Source organism: Simochromis diagramma, unplaced genomic scaffold, assembly GCF_900408965.1.
Source record: "Simochromis diagramma unplaced genomic scaffold, fSimDia1.1 OVJJ01000669.1, whole genome shotgun sequence".
Taxonomy (NCBI): domain Eukaryota; kingdom Metazoa; phylum Chordata; class Actinopteri; order Cichliformes; family Cichlidae; genus Simochromis; species Simochromis diagramma.
This window is the reverse complement of record NW_024387458.1, coordinates 403,235-428,508: the sequence shown is the minus strand read 5'-3', so window position 1 is coordinate 428,508 and position 25,274 is coordinate 403,235. Positions and strand designations below refer to the sequence as shown.

Genomic DNA, 25,274 nt, shown 5'->3' with positions numbered 1-25,274 from the left:
TCTTTTTTTAAACACGATAAATGGTCGCCATCTTTAAAACGCAGCAGCACGCTGCTGAGGCAACGCTGCCGCCAGAGAATAACGACAGACACCATTTTCTTACTTCTCCTGGGTTGCAGCAGCATTTTATTCTGATAAGAAACGTGTCTTACATCAGGTCACTGCACAGGACATCATCCAACACACAACAGACACACAAACAGGAGTGAGGGTTGTCACGGAAACGGCGTGGAGCAGAAATTAGTAACTGTGCTCAGATATAAGCTAACAGGGTTAAGAGGAGGCGGCGTGCTTTGCTTATCTGGAGTTTGACCTGCAGCATCTAAACGACCTTACGGTTAAACCTCCTCGAACGCTCACGCCATTGGTGGAAACGGGGGTGTAACCATGACGACGGGTGGACAGCGCAGAAAAATCCACTTGGACTGAATTTGTAAATCAAAGAGCCTCAGATGTTCTGCTTTTCAGAATAAAAGCATGGCAGCTGAAGCGTGGAAGAGTTTCCAAAATAAAACCCACTTTGTCACAGGTTGAGGTGACATGAATCAGATCAGGAGCAGGAGCTCGGCGACACGTTTCAGACTTCAAAAAGAAACAGGAAACAGAAAAAAAAAAAAAGTGCAAACATTTTAAAACTTTTAAAAGAGGAATTTTTAAAACGCAGATGAAAAACAGTGAAGAGGCGTTCACACGAATCCTGTCAGAAATCAATAAATACGCAGCTCAGTTTCAGCTATGATTGTCTCACAGAACCACACGATCGATCGTCGTTCAGATTCGATCGGTTCTTGCTTCTGGTTGATTCCCGTGATGACGAGAGTAATCTGATTCCTCGCAGTCTTTGTAACAGTCGTGAAGGTCAGGGAGTGACACGGGTGACGGAGCGTTTCTCGGTCTGTAGCGTCTGACTCGACTCATGTTAGCGACCTCGGGCCAAACTCCATTCAAAATTTGTCACATTTAGCGCTCCTTCGTTCCACTCGCTGGTTTAATCGGCAGAACCGTCGATGGAACAGAATTAAATCAATCAGATTTTCTGCTTTTAAGTCAAAGCTCACGAGATTTCAAACATTCTGGATCCAGAAAAACCCCAAAAAAACTTTATTCGTCTTTAAACGAACCTCTCGTGCAGCGTTCTTTGTTCTCGAGAAGTTTTAGCTCTCAGGCTGAACACCTGGACAGGTACGGACGTCTGAACGTCAGCGTGATTCTCGTTAAAGGAGAAACGAGTCAAACACACACACACACACACACACACACACACACACGCTGTAGAGAAAAATAAGCGTGTTGGATCACATGTGCAGTCACACTCTGCGCCTGCAGGCAGGAAGCAGAGGAGGAAGACGGCTGAGCTGGAGGAGGAAGGTCGGTTGTCAGTCGGTCTCGTTGAGGCTGCAGCGCCGCCTGAACTCCTGCCCTCGCTCGTGGATCCATTTGTTCGATACTGCAGGAAGAAAGAGTTTCATCAGAGCCTCGACAAACACCACGAGTTTGAGCAGCGTGAAGGTTTCTCCGTCTTTCTCATCAAATCTGAAGCTTTTCATGAAGCTCAGTCAAGTTTGTTTCATCTGAAACATCAAACACCAAAAATCCTTCAGCAGTCACGTGAGCTGCTGCAAACACACCCAGAAAACATCCAATATTCATCAATCAACACAAACATTTAAAAATAAATCAACTCGAACATAATAACGAAGTTTTTAATGACCCAAAACAGTTTTATATAACTGAGGGGAGTTTGGATTTGTTCTTTTATTTTACTTATTTTTAGAAAATAAATTTTAAAAGAAATTTTTTTTATGTCAATCATCACCAGGCGTGAAAATCTGAAAGTATTTTTACTTGATGATGATTTTGTGTGTATTTATTGTTTTACTGTGCACGTGTGTGAATATGGCGCGATGACCTCACCCCACTTGTTTCCCAGCAGCACGGGGCAGGCGGCGTGTCGGGTCCGATAGTCTCCTTCTCCGCTTGGATACAGGTTGTACCAGAACACCGCCGTCCCCTGGAGAAACACGGTCACATGACGTGTCACATGACACTGCGTCAGATTACTGAGAAGCGGCGCCCTCGTCTGCCCGCCTGTTTCTCAGTTTGGTTTATTAAACAGACTTGTTTCTGTGATGATGATGATGAAGAAAGTGAGTAGTTGAACCTTTTTGGGTTTCACAGCAGCTCCGATGTCAGTGAAGACGGTGGCGCCCCCTGCCTGCACGTCGGTCATCTGCAGCGGGAAGGAGGAGAGCGTGAGCGGCAGCAACACACACACACACACACACACACACACACACACACAGCAGCACTGACGTAAAGCAGCCACGTGGCGATCCGGTTCCCCGTGCCCAGCTCCTCGAACGCGTCCGGCTCGTCTTTCTGAAACAGGAAGTGCACGGCGGTCAGAGTAATGAAAATTCATTCAGTCATTTCAAAAAACTGAACTTTGTTAAAAGTTACAAATAAATAAATCTACAATACAAATACACAGATTGGATCTATTTCTTTAGTTGATTTTAATGAAATGTGTCCAACATGGATCCATATCTGTTATTGATCGTTTTCCGTCTTTCAGCAGAAATAAATGCTGACAGAAACAGATTCTCATGTATCTGGTTTTATTTACCCGTCCGAAGTCGAAGTGCGGCTCGTACTGTCCCCCCAGGCCGTAGTTAGCCACCTGCATCAAACACAGCGCTTAAAACATCAGAGGCGCCAGACGGTTAGTGGCGTTCGAACTCAGGTGAGGCGTTACCTGCAGGTCCTCGGCCGTCTTCACGTTCAGCCCCGTGACGTCCTCGATCAGCTGGTTGATTTTGTCCACCACGGGATGCTCGTACGCTCCGAGCCAGGCGCTGAGAGGACAGAGAAGACACAGAGTCACCGCCGAGGTCACGAAAACAGCACAAACCGGCGCACGGCGAGGAGACGGCAACGAGGAGGGCGGGGAAACAACAGACAGTTTCTAATGCAGCTCCTCTATGAAAAAAAACGACATTTACAGAGCTTCACCGCTGACGTTTGTGTCATTACAGCCAGCTGAACGTTAGAAAAGCATGAAGGAGGAGACTCCGCCCCCGAGACGGTGGTGACCACAGGCTGTAAATAAAGATGGACGCCCCAAAAACATTTATATCGTGACTTCAATAAAAGCTGAAGCGAAGTCACAAATTTACTGCGGAGGAAAAAAACTCGCACGCTCACTGATGGATCCAGGAGTTCACACGCGGCTTTACAAGTCGGCTTGTGATTGGTCGCTTGTGACAAAGCCGTCCGGAGCGCTGCACGTGCGGCGTCCATCGTTACGAACAGCCTGTGCTCCGCCCGGGCCTGAAGCGAGTGGCGTCCAGCTCTTACCTCTTGGAGACTCGGTAATGGGCCGTGGTCAGTTTGCCTGTGTGAGGGTCATGCACCGTGGCACGTCTGAGCTACTCCCAATTATAGGTTAATGCAGAGAGACAGAGAGAGGACAGAGAGAGGGCGGTCACTATCCACACGCTGCAGTCAGGGAGGCAGCACGAGCTTCAAACGCCACATAAGGCCACTTCATTAGGTACACGTGAAGCCCTGATCTGCTTTGGCGAGTTAAAGAGCGCCGAGTCCAACCCAGAGCCAACAAGGTACCTAATGAAGAGGACATGGAGTGCACGTGGTCAACCTTCAGGATGTTTGACAAGCTGCTTTAGCTCCTCCCACCTTCAGACAACTTTCCTCTGATTGGCTGCCCCTCACAAACAGAAGGTTATGGGATCGATATTCTGCCATAATTGAAACTGAAAATAATCTCAGTTGATGTTTCACTTATGAAGTCACTACACCAGCATCATACACAAAACACGCAGTAATATTGCAGTACCTGCAGTAGTTTTACAGTAACTACTGTAGAGAGTATTTCCGTGAAGTTGACGCACTGACAGGTCAACAGACTGTCTGACTTCAGAACTTTATTTTGAAACGTTTGCAGACTCTTGTTATTTTACGTAACAATGTGCAGGTAACAGTGAGAAGCACAGGTATGAGACACGAATCCTCCTGCTGCCTCCACGAAAACGTTAAAGCGACATCGAGAGTCTTAAATGTTTGACTTCCTGTCCCCGAACGAGCAAAGAAAACAAGCCGAGGCTCGAATCCCAGCGAGAGCAGAGCCTGAAAGAAGACGCTCAAAGTAACTGTTCCTGCAGCGTTACAGGACCTTCTGATATCTCCTCTGATGTGGCCTTTTACACCTGCCCAGGTGGGACTGATTGAGCTGATGACAGTTACAGCTGTCTCTCTGTGCTGCAGCGCCCCCTGGTGGGAGGACAGAGGTAACGCCAGCTGCTCATGAACATCTGCTTTATTATTATTAACAATTTCTCAGCAGCAACAACGTGAAACTACAAGTTTATGGAGATGTTTCAGAGCTTACTTTACAGCCCATCATGGACGTTTAAACGTTTCCTTCAAGCTGAATGTGTGAAAGCTGGATTTTATAAAACTGAAGTCTTTTATGTTTCAGACTGTTGGGGAGCGTCAGCTGTGATGATCGGAGGCTGGAAGTCTGTAATAATAAAGCCGATTCTTCCTTCTGTGACGTTTAAATGAGAATTCCACTTTGGAGGAAGGAACATTTTATTTATTCGTTTGTTTGAAGCGACTCGTTGCCTTTTCTGCTCTCACCGGGACGGCCGCCATCACAGAGGGGGGAGGACAGGGTGGTGTTGGGGGCAGAGAGGTGAGGTCCACCCCGCGGACGCCGCCTCCTGCCCCGGCAGCTCTTACCTCTTACTGATGCGGTAGTGGGCCGTCTCCAGCACGCCGGTGACGGGGTTAGAGATGGTGGCTCGACGGAGCTGTGGAGCCAATCGGCCGACAGTTACAGGCAGACACAGAGCGACGCCCGAAGCACCGACTAACGCCGACCGACACCGGAGGAGCCGCACCACACAGCCGCACAACCTCGTCATCCTCTCCACCCACCGCCCGCCCGTCACCTGTCACCTTTCTTCCTCGCTCACTGACGAGGCTCAAACTACAGTTTTGTTTTTGATGTGTTTGAAAAACAAACGAAATTTTTTACTTTAAATATTTTTTTTGTTTTCATGCAAATATTTTTTTCTGGCTTTAAATTAATTTTTTCAGTTTTAGACGTTTGATCCTGATTTTGTGGGCGTGTATCAAGAGGTAGGGGCGGGGCATAGATTAATGATTGACAGCACCCGTGTCACGGGGTTACAAGTTAAAAATGAGCAGCCGCCGCTCGCTGACGGGACGCCGCCGGCCAACAGGAAGCAGTTTGTGATGATGGATGTTTGAACGCTGCACTGAGGTGTGAACGGGGATTTGTTCTAATTTCAATATAATATATTTCATTTCTCTACAGAGCTCATCGCGGCTTAACGAACTAGCAGCCAATCAGATAACAACATTCACTGTTGCCGAGGTAAATTTTGTGCATCCACACGATTGACCTGAGTTCCTGGGTGTTTGAGCTGAAAGTGCTCGCGCTGCTCTTCTTTGCTGTAAACCGTGAACAGAACATCAACACGACCGATCGGCAGTCGAGCAGCGAGCCGACGTAACCGCGAGCCGACGTAACCGCGAGCCGACGTAACCGCGAGCCGACATTCAGCCACAAAAACGAAAACTGACAGTTTAGAGTCGCGGCGACACATCAGGCAGGAGTCATGTTCTCATCATGACTCTTGTCCAGTTTTTAACATCCCGACTGCTCTTGATTAGTTTTCCGACACTTTTCACCCTGCGAGTTTCTTCTTCGAGGTCATTTCCTCTCCATCCTTTGATAAGCTCCGCCTACTGGACTCTGTTGGGTCAGGTTGGCGGGCGAAGTAATTATAAACATGTTTTCATAAAAATTTTAATATACAGCGACTTAACGGGGAGCAATATTTCTGAATACTGATATTTAGCCCCGCCCCTTGCGTTGGTAAAGCACTAATGGCGTCCGACCTGGGATAAGCTCTGCAGCAGCGCGTGAGATAAAGATGCTTGGACTCACCCTGGGCTTGGCCAGCTCTTTCACCTTCTCCATGTCTTTCTCTGACACGATGTTGTGGTAGCGCACGATGTGCGGGCTGTCCCACTCGTCCTCCTGCTGCACCGGGCCAATCACGTACCGCGGGTGCCGGTTGTTGTCATGGTAGCGGCAGAAGAGGCGGCTCTGCCTGCGGGGAGTCTGACAGGAAGCAGAGGTTGAAGTGACGCCGATAAACGACTCTCAGAGGTGCGCTTGTTTCGCTCGCCTCACCAGCTTGATGCCTTGGCCGCGACACAGCTGCTCGTACTTCTTCCTCTCAGTCAGGTAGTCGTCTTTGCTCTCCCTCCTCTGCCTCACCTTGCTTTCCTCCTCCTTCTCCTCCACCTTCTCCACCTTCTTCTGTTTGGCCAGCTGGTACTCAAAGTATTTCAGGTTCCCGTTGGCTCGCTGGTGTGTCGGATCTAACGGGCAGAAAAACAACTTCAGGTGACAGAGATCAACAAATCTGCACACAAGCTCTGAAGATGTGAGAAGAAGCCTTCGACTCTCTGGAAACTCAGCGTTGCTCCTTTTTCTAACTCTTTAAAACAACAGCAGCACGTTTGCTGACTAACTGCCCGTCTGCAGGTACTAACCCAGGTCCAGCAGCCTCCTGGTGAACTCCAGCGCTCTCTCCAGCTCCCCCTGCTGGTACACGGAGTAGCTCAGGTAGTCGAGGACGGTGACGGCGTCCACGGCGCGGGACGTCTCGCCCTGGTCCAGCTGCCTCAGGGCCTGAGCCATCCACAGCTCGGTGTGGTAGTAATCCGCCTCCGAGTACGCCACCTTCCCGAGGTCGTAGCAGTCATCCACGGTCAGAGTGCTCCAGGCGGAGGAGGTGGAGGACGAGCCTGAGGAGGCGAGAGAGAGCAGGAGCATTTACAACTCATGTTCCTGTTATTAAAGCGCGAGCTGGAAGGTTGAATCGTGTAAATGACTTTCAGACACACGACCGAGAGCTCAGAAACATTTGTGGTCCTTTTCCTCCTGAGCGCCGTCTTCTCTAAACTCGGACTGAAGAGCCCGCTCTGCCCTGTAAAGCAGAGCAGGTCCCGGTTCACAGACCTGGGAGCTCTCCGGTGGAGATGGCGTTGGTGTCCAGCTGGTAGGTGTCCTGCAGTCTCATCAAAGCTTTGGCAGCGCCGGTCTGGTCGTCGTCGTTGGGGAAGTACTGTCTCTGGATGGTGAGGTTGGAGATGAACACTGAAACACCACAGAAGAAGAAGGAGGAGGACAATGAAAACAAGGAAAAAAGATTCTGTGTCCTAACGTCCAACAGCTGATTTCTGCGTCGCACCATCAGACACGTCGGTGAGCACCAGGCTCTCCAGCTCCCCCCACTCCGTGTTCAGCCTCTTCATCAGCTTGAAGGCGTTCACCGGGTGACCCAGGAAGCCTTCGGGGTCCTGAGTGGCAGCTGCCGAGAGGACGTCCAGTTTGTCTGCCCACCTGAACACACACACACGGCACAGGTAAGAGTGTGTCGCAGATCATGACAGCAATGTAAACCTAGTGAGCTGCCCCGCCCCAACAAACTTGAGGTTCTGTTCCAGGAAAACAGGAGGCGGAGCGTTTAACGGCGAGCAGCGACACTCACTTTTTGATCTGCTCCAGTTTGCTCTCCTCCGCTCGGATGTAGTCCTTCAGGGAGGTGACCAGGTCCTTCTCCGTGAACAGCAGGTCCGTCATGTGACCTGTGACAAAGAACAAATTAGCACTCACACACGCGCTCAGCAGGACTCCACGCTACGATACAGAGCGGCTAAACTCACCGATGGAGGTGAAGAAGTCGTGAGCTGAGCAGGAAGTGAAGACGAGGAAGTGGATTAACCACCACCCACAGAGCGCCATCGTACCTGCACACACGGGCAGAAACCAGGCGTCAGTGCTGACATCACACCAACGCCAGACGTTGAAGCGTTACAGGTACTGATACTGAAGTCAGAGCGCTCAGCACACTCACAACAACCACAAGCACACAAAAACATCAAGACACGCCCACACGCACGCTCTGTCTCCCGTCACAGGTTGAAGCAGTGACGTGTCTGAAGCTGAAACGTGGCGTCGGTGCTGCTGAGGGGGAAGCCGTCATCCTCCTGGGCCTGTGAGTGACACTGAAGCGGAGCCAGGAGAGGACAAAGAAGAGTCCTGACCTCGTGCTGAAGAGCATGAAACACACCAGAGCTGTGACCACACACACACACACACTCTCTGGCCCAGTGACAGGAAGTCCCAAACCAGACAGCCAAGAAACCAGACGCCACTTCCTGTGACTGGACACTTCTGCTTAAAGAGCTCCATCTGCCCTTCTGCGCCTCTCAACAGGTCAAAGTTCACCTGGAGGGCACTGCAGCTGGGGCCAAAGATCACCAGAAAGTCTGTGGAAGGTGAGGGTGAGACCCTGAACGAGGCTCACTCACAGTCAGCCTTCTTTGACTGAGTCTCAGCTCACTGAACACCTGACACACCTGCAGCGGTGCAGCTTTGTGACGTCACACAGGTCCCAGCGTGTGGAAGGCTGTGGTAAACTGAGTGTTTGGAGCAGCTCTGAGACAGTATGTGACCGGAAGTGAGGCCGGTCACGCCACTTTTACGACCACACGAACCCACCAAAGCCCCCTTTACTGTGACTCACCTGTGCTGGGATCACCTGTGCGCAGTCTCGCTGGCAGACAGACTGTCTCTGTTCAGGTCAGAGTAAAGAGTCGGAACCGTAGAAGTTTCTGGATAACCGGAACCGTCACCTCTGTCAGCTTCCGGTGAGGACCGAGGGTTTCTGCTCTCACCGAGTTTGTGTCCGAGAACAGCTTCAGCTTCAGCGCAGACTCGTCTCAGCGATCCTCACAGCCAGGCTGGCAACACAAACCTCCTCCTCTTCCTCTGACGACGTCACCGCGGCTCTGCCCCGCCCCCTGCTGGACCGGAGGCGCCCTGCGTCAGATTTTCATCTGCAAATTACTGCGTGATGACGTCAGAGCCACCAGCGCGTTCATCTGCATTTACTAATACTAATTATTCCTCTGTGACGTCAGACATGCACGTGATTATAATCACGGAAACCAAGAACAACATCGTAGAGACACAAACCAAACACAGCAGCACAACCAGCAAACACACGAGCAGACAAAATGAAACATGATCAGTGAGAGATGAAGAGTGAGCACAACAGACCCAACATTAACACAGAAACGCACAAATTCACCATATGATAAACTGTGAGGCAACAACATGGCACGAAGTACCAAAACTGGATGAAAACAACGAGACAAAACCAGAAAGAAGCGTGTGCAACAACACAGACACACAGCTTCCAAACTCAGAGAACATCGTTTTAATGTCACAACAAAAACAAAACACGTGAAGCAGGAAGTGCACGCTGTGACGTGGACAAACTTTATTGAAACACTGACGGTTAACAGTCACCTCCTGAGCGCGTGCTGCAGGGGTCAGCTTCATCATCACCATCATCATCATCCTCAGCTTCATATCAAACAGGCGTATTTACAACACGTACAAATATCGCACACAAAAAGTTTGTGTGTCTGAAGAAGAATGATGTGCAAAAGTACAGCTTCAAGGTGCTTCTATGTACAGGTGAGGAAACATTTAACCTCAGCGCTGAGGTGGAAATGTGGCGCAGGAAGTGTCAGAGGTCACGGTTTCAGTTCATCTTATAAACATGAAGTCTGAAATCAGAGGCTCCGAAGAATTCCAAGAATCAAGTCCCAGAGTGGAAAACTGTCACACCTGCAGATCAAATCACACAACGAAGAAGAGTGCGGGCGAAAAACCACATCGGAACGATTCAAGAAGGAAATCTGAATCTTACAAATCTGACTGGAAGCTTTTTTTAATTATAAAATCTGTAAATTAAAAAAAGTCTGTTTCAAAAATAAAAAAATACCAAAGTAACAAAAACCAGAAGAAAGCCGGAAGAATAAATCAGCGTCTGCAGCTCTGATTGGCTGCTGAGAACGCGCGTTTTCTGAGCATCGAGCAGCTTTACGTCACACTTTCAGACTTGGGGCTGACGTGCTCCGAGGGTTTTTCCTGACACTGTCGTTTTCCAACCATGTGATGTCACCTCACCTATTACTGGACGCCTGCAGCTCACAGGTGGCAAAGCAAACGTCACCAAACAGGAAGTCTGAAGCGCGGTTCAGGTCCTGGTGAGGAATTCTTCACTTCCAACCGCCATCTTCAAATGTTCGAGCAGGCGGTGCCTTAACTGTCATTAGGAGATTTTACAGCTGTTTCTGCAGCTCTGAGCCGACGGGCTGAGGGGCGGCGCCCGGATCAGTTTGGGCTTTTTCAGCAGCGCCCCCCCAGTCCTCTTGGTGGCGCCGTAGTGGGTGCTGGCGGTGACTGAGTAGGAGCGTCCGTGCATCATGCGAGCGTTGAGGCCGTTGGCCATAGAGAAGGACTTCAGGTGAGACTTCAGAGCCAGTGGGAGGGGCAACTTGTCGACCAGGTGGACCGGCGTGCAGGAAACGATGGAGCGACAGCAGAGGTCCTGCAGACTGAGCACTGACACACACAGAGAACCAATCAGATTACAGCGCTCACAGAGAAGAACCAATCAAAACAGGGAATTATTATAGATTCATTGTATTTCATGAAAAAACACTTTATCAATAACGTTATAAAATTTTAGGAAACAAATTGAAATATTGAATATGGAATCATGTATTTGTACAATAACATATGTTTGGATACATTTCCTAATATTTTAGGACTAAATTCATAAAAATTTAGGAATAAAGTTGTAAAATATTCCAAGAACATTAATTTAGCAATAAATGAATAAGATTATGAAAAACATATTTCAGCAACAAAGTGAAAATGTTGTATTAATAAAGTGACAAATAAAAATAAAGTTGGAATATTTCAGGAATAAAAAGTGTTTTTTTCAGGAAAGAGTGAAAGCAGAACGATGTTTTTGTGAATGACGTCTGACTTTATCCTCAGTGAGGCTGAGCCTCCAGCAGAGGGCAGCGCAGAGCTGAACGTCCCATTTTAAAGCTGCATCACAGACCTGCAGGGGGCGGAGCTAATGGCACACCTTTACTGGGCCTCCACAGGCGCTCCATGCCGTGTCTCATCAGCACGATTCGGGCGAGCTCCGTGAACGACTCGGTGATATTGAAGTTGCATAGCGGGCTGACCTCGAAAAAGGTGACGCCCAGTTTCTCGGCGTACACCTGCGCCTGCTCCGTGGTCACTTGACGCTTGTAGGCCAGGTGCAGACGGTTGCCAACGAGGATCTTAGGAACTCCTGGGGCATGCTGGGTAAACGGGGAACAGAAAGGAAAGGGGGATGTGGGTCTTTAAGCACACTCAGTGTTACAGGTGTGTCAGGTGGGGGGAGGCAGCTTAAAGTTAAGGGAAACGTTTGAAGTACGGCAGCCTAAAGAGGCACTGCCTCAGCGGGCGTGGGCGCCGTTTTGACAGTCAGAGTTTGTGACATCACCGGTCAGCTGTTAGATAACAGGAGAGCGATGGAGAGAGAGCTGACTGCACACACACACGATCCATGGCTCACCTCGTCGATCTCTTTGATCCACCTGTCGATGCCGTCAAACGACCAGCGGTTGGTGATGTCATACAACAGGATGACCCCCTGAAAACAAACAAACTCACACTCTCATCAGCGTGTTTACAGCCTCTACAGATAATCTCACCGTCATTACATCACCTGTTTAAATGAAAGCTTAAAGGCCGCATCGCTGGGGGCGTGACCTCTTTGACTGACAGGTGTGAGCGCCCTGCTCTCGGGCCAGCGGGCCGTTACCTGCTCGCCGTGACTGAAACTACAGATTCAAGATCAACTTTTCGCCTCGCCGTGGCAACAGTGACACCGTTTCCATGTACATGTCCTCTAATAGCCCTGATGAGCGACTACAACAGAACAGCTTCATTCAGGGAAACGTGTTTTCTCACACTTCCTGCCACCACCTGCTGCCAGAGTCACATGGCTCCATGTCCAATCAGAGAGCAGCACTCACAGCTGCTCAGCATCAGCATCTTCAGCCTCGAAACCCCCAAAGCGTGTCTAACACGGTGCTTCAGAGCACGTTTGAAACTAAAAACCAGTTTAAAACTAAAAATGTTATTTGTTCGGAAAATAAGATGAACTCATGTTGATCATTCTGATGATAGAACCGTTACTGCTTTACAGCAGCCCAGGGGTTCGTTTACATTCAGTGAAGGTCAAAGGTCATTAGGAGAATGGAGAACTCACCCCCAGGTTCAGTGAGCGCCCCCCTGTGTTTGTCTGCAGCAGTGCACTCGGTGCTCACCTGTGCTCCTCTGGAATAGGATCGGAATATGGTGCAGAACCGGCCCTGCCCCGACGTGTCCCTGAAACAACACAGACCAGGAGAGGTTAAAGGTCACCGTGGCGATGCTCACGCCTCCAAACAAACATTACTCAGAGTCTTAACTAATGACTGTGAAGCTGAAGGTCAGACTGGGATGAGCTCTCCCGTTGTCCAGCCTTAATGGGAAAGAAAAAACAAACTCCCAGCTTTACTTTGGAGAGCCGTCTCACGGGGCCGACTTCAGCTGCCTGAACGTGAAAAAGGTCCAAACACAGGAAGCCGAGCACAGAGCCAGTGGTGTGGACTTTGGTCTCGACCCTCTCAGACCGGTGACAGTGTGCGTCCTGGTTTTAAGGGTTCTGTCATGAAGTCGTGGACAGATTAGGATTGAAGTGTTCCCGAGGCTCTGGAGGAAGTGTGCACAGACATGGTGGGCTGGGTTCCCCCCTCACTCTTATTGTGAAAGGTCAGTGCTTCCTTCAGTTCAGGTAGAGTCGTGGTTTCTTTCTGTTGTTGTTGTGTTTGACTGGATTCAGAGACTCAGAGCTGCCCAGTGTCTCAAACTCCTGTTAAAAACCTGCTTTTTTAAGCACACAGTCGTATTTACTGCTGATTTCAGCTGAGGCTGTTTTAATTGTGCACCTGCTTCACATTTTCCTACAAGATTTAAGACATGAAAGGTGGCTCAAGACTTTTGCACAGCAGCGTCCTGACTGTGGTGATGAACATGTGCACAGATGCTTGTCTCCGCCTCCTCCTGCAAGCGTAGCGCGCTCTGTGGGTTTGTTGTTCCTGTCCACAGTAAGAAACGCGAGTGTGTCTGAGCACCACAGCAGGGGTTTGCTTGGCTCATGAGCACGCGGGCGGGGAAAAGATGGCTGCCAGTTATCAAAGTCAGAGCGGCAGATCCAGACAGGATCATCACACACACACATACACACACACACACAGCGTCGCGTCCTCTTAAACATCAAAGCGGCAGACTGAACATGTGACGGCGCCTCGGCTGAAACACGTTTCTACAAACACGAGTGAGTTTGTGCAGAGCAGCAAACCGTCATCACAGAAACAAACTGAGTAGATTTACTCGAGTACAGCTCCACTGATTTCATCCAATGACATCTTTTATGCCAAAGTAAAAGCATCAGTGCTGCAGATGCTCTTATGATGACATCATCATCCTGGACTGGTCCTTCAAAATAAAAGTCCTGGTCACTTCCAGGTTAGTTTGTGTGACGTGTCCAGCAGGGCGGGTCACACGCCCTGTTCGACCTCTGATGACGACATCCTGTCAGCTGCAGCATCAAAGGAGGTTTTGAATCAGACCTGCTGTCAGTGTCACATTAAGGCTTTTAATCATCATAAGTTATTTTCTTTCCACTTTTATCCACCACACACCGCTCAGGCTGTGCTGTCAGCTGCATTCCTCTCAGTTTCTTTGGACATAAAACTGAAACGTCAAACTAAAACTGAAGGAATATTTTCACTGAGTGAAGCGAGCCTTTGACACCCGTCAGGCTGAAGCTGGATGAAGCTCAGTACCTGAAAAAGCTTTTTATTGGGTCAAACGGGCCTCACATGCCTCCTGTATATTTTGGTTGTCCTCTGCTTTCTTTCCACACAGACTGATAACATGAGACGAAGGCAGCCGTGTGAACGACGGCGTGTTCGTACCAGAGCTGCAGCTTCACTCTTCTCCCATCCAGGAGGATGGTGGTCGTCTTGTAGTCGATTCCTGAAAAACAGCAGAGGGAAAGATTCAGATCAAACCAACGAGCAGCAGTTTTAGATCCAACGTGCCAAACATCTCAAACATGCATCACAAACAGTGGAGGTCCGAGCCTGACTTTGACTGTGATGAATGAATTTGCGAGGGCCAGCCAATCAGAACAAACAAAGGCACGGTATTAGAAGGAATCGTCAATCATGCAAAGCACTGCAGCAGGTCTGAGCAGATACAGCGGTTCATGAGGAGTTCACGTCCATGGCTTTATGTTGCTAAACCACGTTGTTCAGTTTAGGCTGTAAAAACAGTTTGCTCTGAATAAGGACTTGCTCAGCTTTAGTTAGTAACTACATTTAATTAAAGGGTTATTCATGAAACCCTCATATATTCATGAACACTTTCCCCAGAGCCCTGCAGCTGCCCAAATCCAGGTGTGATGCTGGGTATTCAGAGCGTCCTGTGCAGGTGTGTGGTTTCTCTCCAGCTTGTTACTGGTTAGCCGCTAATATCAGGTGACTCTCACAGGGGACAAAAGCAGAAAGCAGCTCCTCTCTTCTGTAACTGTAATTATTATTAGCTTCCTGAAAATAACCACAGCGCACTTTGACGCGTCGACACACGCGGCACACGCTCACCGTCACGTATGTCACGGGAAAGCTGCTGAGTGCAGGAAGCAGGGCTGGACTGGGACAAAAAAATCGGACCGGCCCACCAGGTATTATAGGAAAAACCATAAAGCCTTTGAATGAAAACACTGTTGTGACAGTGATGTACAGTCTTGTTGGTATATGCATGATTCCTATACATTTTACGTCATACTAAAAACTTTGGTTGTAAGATTCAGATAATTATTTATTAAAAGCAAAACATTTTAAATGAGAGTAAGAAAGAAAAGTATTTCTTTGTGCCCCCCTCTCCCTGTTAATGCCCTACCTGCCCCCCTGGCAAAGCTTTGCTAGACCCGCCCCTGCACAGTTACCAGCTGTCAGCTACTTAGAAAAGGATCCTGGTGTTATTTGTCTCTCAGAAACAGTTCATAACTTCCCTTCAATTCAGCTGATACTAGAAATTAATATTAATTAAATTCTAACAACAGCTGATCAAGCTTAAACATGCTGCTGTTGTTTAGCGCGACATCTGCTGGTTTCCTCTTTCTGGCGCAAAGTGGGCGATAAACAAACAAGAGAGAAAAGCCGATCAGCTGATCATTGATCAGTTTCATGATTGAAGGAGCAACAGGAGAGAGAGGGGAGAGGATGAGAGAAGAAGAGGCAGCTGTGCAGCATAAAGACGCAGAATAAATCCAGCTTTGTGTCGTTTGTGACGATTCCGTCTTTTTACGGGACAGTTGGCAGCTACTAACTAACCTTATGAATAAAATAAAGTTCACTATCAGTAACATCATAGCACCACCCAGCTGTATAGAAACTCCGTCATGCTAGCTAGTAGCAGTACGAGTTATTGTAACTGACTGTAAAAAGTCAGCACAACGAAAATAAACTAAACTTGGTTCATATCTGACCCAGATAGACTGCAGCTCATAACTTCTTACCTGGAGTTCAGTTCACCTGATACTCGGACCGGCGGCCGCCTCGGGTCTCTGCTCCTCCTGCCTCCCCTTCCCTCATCCACCTGCTGGCCTCTGTGGAAGCTCCGCCACAGCCACCACCAAACAACTGAGTTATTTTTACACATCTGCCAGCATCTGGCCAATCCACCAGCTTTCATTGTTTATACCGTTACAAAAATCAAAATAAAAAATCACCATGGCCCACAGGCAAATGCCTGGTATGCCTGATGGCCAGTCCAGCTATGGCAGGAAGTAGGAGATTCTGGGGGATGATGCTGCCCTAAGCCCAGTACTACTATGATAGAGTGCTGATGCTAGTGGGACGGCCTTCTGTGGTCCTCCATCAATGACCTAAGATGGTTCCAGTGTCACTTTGACACAGTTTATATGTGCTTAACTATTAATGACACAAACGACTGGTGTGATATGACTCCGCCTCTCTGATCCAACACTGACAACAGGATTAACTTTGACCATTTTTGCCTCTTTTGTGGGGCAGCAGCTTCACCTTGCACCCACATGTAGACCACAACTGCTTCCTCGTAGTGACGGCTACACGCACAAACATGTGGAGCGAGCTCTCGGAGCAGCTTCAGCAGAGGCTGACTGCACGGCGTCCACCAGCACTGAAACAAAACTGCTCTGACTAAAACAAAATGAGCTTTACATTTCACGTGTATTTGTTAAGATTTGAATCTTAAGCCATTTATTTATTCATTTACTAGTTTTGACTAGTAAAAGCATAAAAGCAAAAACACACAATACTAAATTATAAATACTGATTCCTGTGTCCATGCAGGTTGAATCCCAGCCAATCCCTGCACAGAAATGTCCGAAGATGAGTTAATAATTACCGTAATTGTCGGGCTATAAGCCGCTACTTTTTGCACAAGCTTTGAACCCTGCGGCTTTTAGTCAGGTGCGGCTTTTCTATGGATTGTCCATGATTTTTGTCATATCGTAAGACGATTTGTTTTGTTTGTTCCGCTGTTGTACGGCACTACGTTGCCTGGCGGAAGGGCATGTGATCAGACACACAGTATCGGGGTTCAAGAGTGGTATGTTGGTCACATGTCCATCCGCCAGGCAACATAGTGCCGTACAAGTAGCGCGAAAAACAAACTTCAAAGTAGCGCTACACGTTCAGCCGGAGGCGTGGATGACGAGCGGCAATAAACTTGCGAAAAGCAAGTTATGCTCAACTCCACCGGTGGAATCTGACAGCGTGGAAAAGTGTGAAAACATCCACGATCACCAACGGATTTCGAAGGGCTGGACTGCTGCATGATGGAGAGGAGGACACCGCCACGGTGTGTCTCCAAACAGCCATCTCTTTCCTGACAATTCCCTTTGTGCATATTCTCTTACATATGATAAGTCAACATTGAAACACCTGCGGCTTTTAGTCAGGTGCGGCTAATGTATGTACAAAACAGGATTTTCCCCTGATTTTAGCTTGTGCGGCTAATATTCAGGTGCGCTTTGTAGTCCGGGAAATACGGTATAAGAATTCAACTGCTCAACGAACAGAAAGAGGGCTCCCTGATAACTGACTATAAATTAATAATGTGCCATTAGCAAAGAACAAACAGTGAAAGCCAGCTCCTCGTATCGAACACGTATATGAAAATATCTGCGGGAGAATATCCTGAGAGAACAAGACGTGATATAACGTAGGAGATATTCTGGGAGACATAAGCCCCGCCGACACACGCTGTGTCCAAGTTATTGCACACACACATTCTGGTGTGCATGATGCATGAAGGGAAAGTGGAGTTACATAACAGGCTATAACAGAAAGGTCTGCTGACAGACGTCTAAACAGCAGAGCGCTGGGAAACGTAGCTGCTGCAGGGTGACAATAAGAGCTCCATGATTCAGTTTAAACACCAGCAGGCCCGAGTGCACGAAACAAGATTCCTTTATTCAAATCTGCACAAATTGATTCATCTTTGTTCTTTCAGTGTGACACAATAACGCAGAGTTGCACAGTACAGGAGGCGTTACTGAGACTTGTCTACAAGAGTGTGAGTCAACTGATTTCACAAAGTTCTGTGTTTTTATTGTATAAACAAATAAATAAGAAGAATAAAACAAACACTGAAATCAAACAAAGCAAACTAACAGTAAACAGTTTCCAACAATAACAAATAAACTGAATTAGAAATAAAATTGAATTTAAAAATATAAAACTGTAAAACTCTGATTAGCGGTTGTTTGTAGCTTAGCCACACTACAGTTAAAACAGCCTTGTAGTGCACAAAAATAATAAGCAGCTTCTTATCTTACATTAGCTTCATGTCCTGCTCTCAGATATTAGCCACGCTAACACTACGATGCGTTAGCTGACGTTAGTCGAGAAAATCATCTTTTTATGTTGCTCTAGCTTCATTTACTGCTGTTAGCCTATTTAAGGTTTACCTTATCTAAGCTAATGTCACATTAGCACGCTATCTGATAGCTTTGTGTCCCATTAACTAAGAATTGATAACTTAGCCACATTAGCATTGTGTTAGCTTCACAGTAGGGGTGGGTTTTGATGATCGATTTATCGATTAAATCGATTCTGGCTTGGATAACGTGATATCAATTCATTAAAATCCTGAATCGATTTTATTTTATATAAATTTATTTTGCCTAAAAGGCCAGAATCTCAGGTTAAACCTCACAAAATTTCAACAACCACCAAACAGCTAAAACAGTAAATGAGAGCAGGAACACGGCTTCTGCACAAAGACGTAAACACACAGGACCGACGGATCAGAATCAGTGAGATGTGACTTTTTCACCCGACGGCACGGACACGGTCGGGGCTGAAAGCCGACAGCTCGCTGATTCTGATGTGTCGGCGGGTCCTCGCTTTGTGTTCACGCCCTTCTTGCGCTGATTCTAAAGCTGCAGGTTTTATCTCTCTCCAAACAATATTGACCGAACCAGCAGCAAAAGAAGATCCAAACTACGCTTCACATAAACATGAATTCACTCTGACTTTTGCTGTTTTGCTTCCACCAGGATAAAATCACACTTCATGCACAGCTCTCTCTCTCTCTCTCTCTCTCGAACAGTTTCCCGTCTAAAAATCTGTTTTCTGCATTATTCGCTTGCTTGTTACGCACAAGTCTACCGTTGTTTACAGGCTGTCGGCCGCTGTTTTTTTTCCTTTTACTTACTTCTGAAAAGAAAACCTAATTTCTGCCGTTCAATACTGAACAAATTCAAACTTTTTAAAATTATACAAAATGCAAACCGCTGTCTCTAATAAAACCTCTGTAACGTCAGAGGTAACGTTCATATGTTGATTAATGGTTTTCTTTCGTTTTTGATCTACTGCAGAATATTTTTATAAAATCCAGAACAGGAAAATCAGCTTCATGTGTTTCTGTGTTTTATCTTCAGCTACTTTGACACAAAGGCCTCTGCTGTGATGCTCACACCTGTGATAAAGTCTCAAAAGTGTCAGCTTCCTTTTTATAGATACAAAAATATGTAAATGTACTGATCTGAATTATAATATTGCTGACTGTCTGAGGCAAAATTTCCCAGATTTAAATCGAATCGATTCGGGACCTTGTGAATTGGAATCGAATCGATTCTAGAAATCAGTGACGATACCCAGCCCTACTTCACAGCCTGATGTTAGAGTGGCCCTTCTTGTGTTAGCTCTGTGTTATAATTGAGTCTGAATAATAAAACAGGCAGTATTATGGTACAGATTACCCCTCTTTAAGTTTTCTTGTAACACCTGGGCGAGCAGCCACACGGATCATTTTATCAGACTGTTAGTAACTCTGTTTGGGAACTGAGGGGAGATTTGGACTCACAGATGGTTAATGATGTCAGAGGTTCTGTCGTGCTGCTGCGTTTTGTTTCAAACGGAAATGTGACCACTTACATCTTTGTGTGCCATCTGTAAAGAAGTCCTCACAATCAGTTCAAACCCAAACAAACACATCACCTCTAACAGTATTCTTCATGCATAGTGAAGGTCGGCCTATCTGTAAGAGCCAGTTCACACCAGAGGAATGAGTCAGCCTCTCCTGGCAGCACCAGCAGCATCATTATACCCCCACCGAGCAGCTCGCAGCAGCACCACCACAACCACACAAACACTCTCACAGTGCACATTTGGAGTAGATGGGAGAGTGGAGTGTTTTTGTGGAGTTACACAACACTCAGAAGGATGTTATAAAAGAGTCGATCGTGGCGTTCAGACCGTAAACAAGCGCTTGGCCCGTCTTCGCATGTCTCATTTGGGAGTAATTATCAACGGCTCATAAAAGCACAGAGAATAAACTAGCAAGCTGTTTGTGTGCATTTTTCCGAGCTCGCGTCAATGCTAATCAAGGCTTCCCCATGTGGTCTGGCTCAGCTTTGCACTGCAGCCAGCTCTTCTCTGGACTCGGCAGGAGAGCAAAGCTCCCTCCTGGACCTGAGAGCCAGAAATCGTCCCACAGTTTCACCACAGCTATGTCTGTGTGCCGTCATGCCTCCCGTTAGAGGAGATGACCCAGAAACAGCAGAAGCCAGCGGTTTTCCATCAGCCTGAAACCGTCCTCACACCAAGGAAAACCCAGAAACGGCACGACTCGAGGCCTCTGCTGATGTCGCTGCTACTGATTAATCCACCCAACGGTCGTCACGTCTGAGAGACCAAAGACAAAAAATTACTAAACAAAAACTGATTTCTGTTCATCAGCAGTGTCACAGCTGAGGTTCATCAAATATTCAGATCAACATGTCCAACGTAGTTCCTCCAGAAAACCACAGATATCTAGTTTTCCTGTTACTGTATCAATGAACACTTTATCCTACAGTTTCCACAGTTTCTCAGAACCCAGGATGTGTGTTCAAAACCAATTTACTGCATGAAAGGACAAGGGCCCAACAGTATGGTGCAAACTGCGCCCAGTACAGAGGCAGCTGCATTATAGTGCTAACATCTGCACAGGTAGCATGCTAACACTTAGCTAGCCAAGAACCCAGACTGATGGTAAAGCTGGGTGTATGCAGACCCCGGCCCAGCAGCCAGAGCCTGAACATCAACAGGTAACAAACTGATGAGCAGTCAGCCTGCAGCCTGTTTCTACCAGTTCAGAATCACCGTGGTGACCACTCCAAAGTGTCTTTGTGCTGGTTTCCATCTTTGCTTTTTGTTCATCCCTGAACAATAACAGAAAGAGTGTACCTGTGTCCTCATGAGGACTGTGTTTCAGGACAATTTACGGAGTAATGAGAAAGCAATGGAACAAAAAACTTTCTTCAGCGTAATTAAGTAACGCAGCGCATCACTTTTAAGCAAAGTAATGAGTAATGTGTAATAGATTACTTTTTTGAGTAATGATTTTGCTCCATATTGTAATTCTTTGCTTCAGAATAGTTCAGAATAATCCTTCATCTCATACGGAGACAGCTGGCTGCCCCTCACAACAGAAGGTTTAAATGGCAAGTGGGCGGGGCTCCTGTGCCTGAGATTGACCATATAAGGATATAACCTCCCTATGACATCATACAAAGCCAACGCCATAAAAAACTGGTGTAAACTGAGTGTTTAGATCTGAGCTTTGGTCTCACAGTGATTAATGAACATAGGCTGAGCTGATTATTATCACTGGGACAGCAGATAGATGTCATTTCACTGTTAGGAGACACAAATATTACTGATGGTGTAGCTGTGTGGAATATTTTAAAAACAGGATAATTGGATAAAACTTACTACAGATTTTTATACATTTTCTATTTTTTGAATTTACTTCTTTCACTTCAGAATTAGACATGAGAGTACAGCCTTCCTTCCTCCAGGATGATTCAGAGACCACGTGGGTGTTTTTCTGCATCCACAAAGCATGGCGCTGGCCTGTCATCTGTGACCTTTGACCTCCTCACTGCAGGCTGTGGCTGGTGATGTCAGCAGGCCTTTTTATGTGCGGGGGAGATTTTTTGGCATGTGAGGACTCATCTCCTGAGCCAGCAGACTGTTCTCTGCTGGTAAATTGTTTTCTGTCCAAGTATAAAACATGAAAACATGAGTCTGCTGTAAACAGGTGAGTAACATCACCTGCTGCTGCTGCACGTCACGTCTGACCACGGTGGAGCTCAGATCATCTATGAAACTGTCCTAAAAGCTCAGTTTGGACTTTTCTGCAGAGAGATGACAGCCGTGTGCAGGACGTTACATATTTAAATATGAAATCAGTTTTTATGACAGCAGGTTGAGCATGTGGTCATGTGACTCGTGAGCACAGCGTGTTACATCGTGTGTCAGCGCGTGAACTTGGAGAGCTTCAACTCGTCCTGTCACCCTCCTGCAGGCCGAGCATGAGTCATGAGCAGCTGCCTGCCAGCGCCACACACAGACACACACACAAACACACACAGACACACACACACACAGACAGACACACACACACACACACACGTACACACACACACACACAGACACAGACACACACAGACACACACACAGACACACACACGTACACACGCACACACAGACCATGGAAACACGGCTTCAATATTACAAACTAAAACGGTGCGTGGAGCTTCTAATGCTTCCCAGAACAAAGCAACACTTCACTGCAGTTCCTCTGACGTCCACAGGGGGCAGGCTCTAAAACCAGCCAATCACCACTGTTGAGTGACATCACAGTGATTATGTCCAGTTTTTATACGCAGTGGGTCCAAACCATCAGTTAGTTGGATGGTGTCTGCTCACCAGAGAACAATGCATATCTTAACAACTATGGCTCTTATTTTGAAATAGTAAAACTTGTGAACCAGTTAAAATGCTTTCAATAATAAAATACACTCAGCTGTTTATTAAAGTAAACGTGAATACATTTATTTATTTTTAAGAATAAACTTGTGAACTTATTTCACAAAAACAGCTTTTTCTTGTAAACTTTAATCACTAACTTTCATTTTTCAACTCAGAATAAAATCTTTGCATAAGGACTAATAATAACTAATAACTAATAATAACATAATTCTTTTCTTTTCATAAAGCTTTGATGTCAGAGAGGCTGCTGTGGAGAACTGGAGCTCTGATGGAGGCGCTTAAAGTTTGAGTGAACATGAAGTCAGACTCCTGATGGAGGACTCGGTGTCAGCAGCCTCCACAGAGATCACCGGACAGCTGACCCTACTCTCCCCACTCACCCATGTTGTAGCCGTACGGGGACTCGGTGGCTCCGTCCTGCAGGCTGGCCAGGATCTCGCCCTTCCCCACGTCGCTGTCGCCCACCAGCAGGAACTTGAGCAGAAAGTCGTAGGCGCGCGCCGGGCTGCTTCTGTGGCTCATGCTCGCGGCGGGTGACGGCTGTGGTGTCCCATCCTGAGATGAGAGCAGGCTTACACCTCTCCTCCCCCCCAGGACACCGCACTCAGACTGGAGCGTGTTCAGGAGCTGCTCGGAGCGCGTCCAGCTGTGCCATCGGCGCGCTTTTACGCACGACGGTAAAAATCCTCTGCAGGTTCAGGTCCAGGTCTGCTCCCGGACTGAGGAGCAACTCATGGATCTCTGGCCTCCCCCCTCCCTGCTCCAGCTGAGGAGGTGAGGGAGGGTGTTTATCTCGGTTCGATTGGGTAATCGTTCGAGTTGCTAGGGCAACCTTGAGTCAGGATTGGACGTTGGAGACGTCCATCAGCGAGCGGGACAAGCTGTGCGTTTGGCTCACTAAGTGACGTCAAGCTGAACAGAAATAGAAAAAGCAACAATTTCCTGTTTGGATTGAGAAAATAAAAGCATGACAGCGGCTGGGCGGAAGAGATGCTTTACACAGGAGCAGTCTAGAGATGAGCCTTCGGACAGACAGCAGTCCGGGTTTGATGAGGCTGATGTTCAGATCAACAAGTGCAGCACTCGGAGCAGACTGAGGTTACATTTGCAGGAGATATTTCATGATGTCCATCTGCATCTCTCTGAGTTTTGTGAAGCAGTGACTGTTGGAAATGTCTTAATGCAGTCAAAGGAAGAAGTTTTCCTCCATCAGCTCACACTCAAGTAACCAATCACTGACTGAAAGCGTGACAATGTTATTTATACAGCACCAACTCACAACAGCAGTCACCTCAACAACATGTTTTTGGCTGTTTTAGCCGTGCCCACCCTGACAAAGATGAATGACATATTTGGTTGCTGTAAAACCACAAACCCTGTGGCAGGGTTGGTCCTTCCCGGGAGCAGGGAGTGGGGGAGTTATCTTTGGTTACCTCTGGTTTCCCCGAGGCCGAGGCACAATAACAGCAACAGCAGATATAAATTAGTGACAAATGTAAATATGAAAACATCCTTTCAACCTGTCAGGACTGTTTGAGGTCAGACTTTAAAGCTTTGAATTTATCTTTTCTCCTTTATGATTTTTAAATAAAGTTTAACTCCTGACTTCGGTATCCAACAAACAGGAAGCAGCACACAGTGTTCAACTCAGGATTCAGCTTTATTGATGACATCCAGCAGGTGTCAGTGTCACACCAAACCGCCGTTTGTTGCATCACTTTGATATTCATATACAGTAAATTTCACACATACAGTATTTTAGGTTTGTCACGTTAACAGCTGTTGATGGGAACACGTGAGAAAAATTATAATAAATGCTTTACTGGAACAATTCAACCATCACTACATTTTTAGCCATTCTTTCAAGAGATTAACTGATCCTCGAGAATATTTTTAAAAAGAAAATGATTCTAGCGTTACCTAGCTCACTGATACCCAAAGTCCCCCTAATTAACAGAAGCTATAATAATGGAAGATAATTATTAATTATTAAGTGTGAAGCATCAGAGTAAACTTAAGATTTCTCTTATTTTGTCAATAACAGTTGAATGAGATTATACTTATATACTCTACACAAGCCTTTAATAGTGGTTTCATGTCATATACATCATGTAGCTGTGATTTTTTTGAAAAAAGGAAAAAAAGTTCACAAGCGATCAAGAAGTACTGTATTTTTCGGATTATAAGGCACATTAAGCGAAACAAAACAGTCAGATAAGTCAAACTTTACTCAGCTCATTCTTCTTGCTTCCTCCACTTCAAGTTCAAGTTCAAATTTTATTCGCCACATGCAGTGGCAGGTTGCCCTTTGGCAGGTTGCTGGTTGGAATGAACCCACCCCCCGACCTTACACACACAACACAGACATCACATGGGGATACAAGTCAGAGAACGGTTGCATTACAGAAAAAAAACACTGAAATGTACACTACAATGGGAAAGTACAAGAGGAAAAATAGAGACCTTTGCTCATGCTGGGCTACAGGAGGACAGCATGAGAACAGGAAACAAAAAAACTCCTCTGCACATAAATGTCCACAGCACAACATTATAGAGCACGTGACCAGCAACAGGGTTGGGTATGAGGAGTAATCCCAGGCAACACAGCAGCCATCCTGCCACTCTGCCGACTCTCCAGCGCGGGCCCAGACCCGCCTCGTGAAAAACATTGATTCATTGATTCCCTAACCCCTCCGTAACATTGATTCATTAATGTTGAATTCTCTGGCAGCTGCTGTATTCCCATGTTGTTGCAGTATATGAATGACTAACCTCGTATTGTGGATGGATTATCTCAGTTGTTCTCCTGACTGAAGTTTGGTCCGTTTACAGCATCCTGCCATGCGAATGCATTTGTATCTAACCAT

At 46.9% G+C, this 25,274-nt stretch overlaps 2 protein-coding genes across 7 annotated transcripts; both read right to left on the bottom strand.

Annotated features, from left to right (window-relative positions):
- Positions 1 to 2: 2 nt before the first annotated feature.
- Positions 3 to 10,218, bottom strand: p4ha1a (prolyl 4-hydroxylase, alpha polypeptide I a). Of its 6 annotated transcripts, XM_040014178.1 has the most exons (17): positions 10,106 to 10,213; positions 8,652 to 8,931; positions 7,789 to 7,872; positions 7,614 to 7,710; positions 7,314 to 7,465; positions 7,082 to 7,219; positions 6,613 to 6,867; positions 6,248 to 6,438; positions 5,999 to 6,175; positions 4,762 to 4,832; positions 3,358 to 3,423; positions 2,756 to 2,855; positions 2,627 to 2,680; positions 2,314 to 2,379; positions 2,162 to 2,230; positions 1,915 to 2,011; positions 3 to 1,447 (listed from the first exon to the last, which is right to left on the bottom strand). In XM_040014178.1, exons 3-17 carry the CDS (start codon positions 7,865 to 7,867, stop codon positions 1,377 to 1,379), a joined length of 1,683 nt encoding a protein of 560 aa, XP_039870112.1. In that variant the 5' UTR covers positions 7,868 to 7,872; positions 8,652 to 8,931; positions 10,106 to 10,213; the 3' UTR covers positions 3 to 1,376. The 6 variants fall into 6 exon arrangements, with proteins under 6 accessions (XP_039870112.1, XP_039870107.1, XP_039870108.1 ...); XM_040014173.1 differs by lacking the exon at positions 4,762 to 4,832 and having other exon boundaries at positions 3,358 to 3,428; positions 8,652 to 8,928; positions 10,106 to 10,218; XM_040014174.1 differs by lacking the exon at positions 3,358 to 3,423.
- Positions 9,387 to 23,197, bottom strand: rab40b (RAB40B, member RAS oncogene family). The gene is made up of 6 exons (XM_040014182.1): positions 22,788 to 23,197; positions 14,011 to 14,071; positions 12,316 to 12,376; positions 11,559 to 11,636; positions 11,079 to 11,301; positions 9,387 to 10,543 (listed from the first exon to the last, which is right to left on the bottom strand). Exons 1-6 carry the CDS (start codon positions 22,927 to 22,929, stop codon positions 10,251 to 10,253), a joined length of 858 nt encoding a protein of 285 aa, XP_039870116.1. The 5' UTR covers positions 22,930 to 23,197; the 3' UTR covers positions 9,387 to 10,250.
- Positions 23,198 to 25,274: the final 2,077 nt, after the last annotated feature.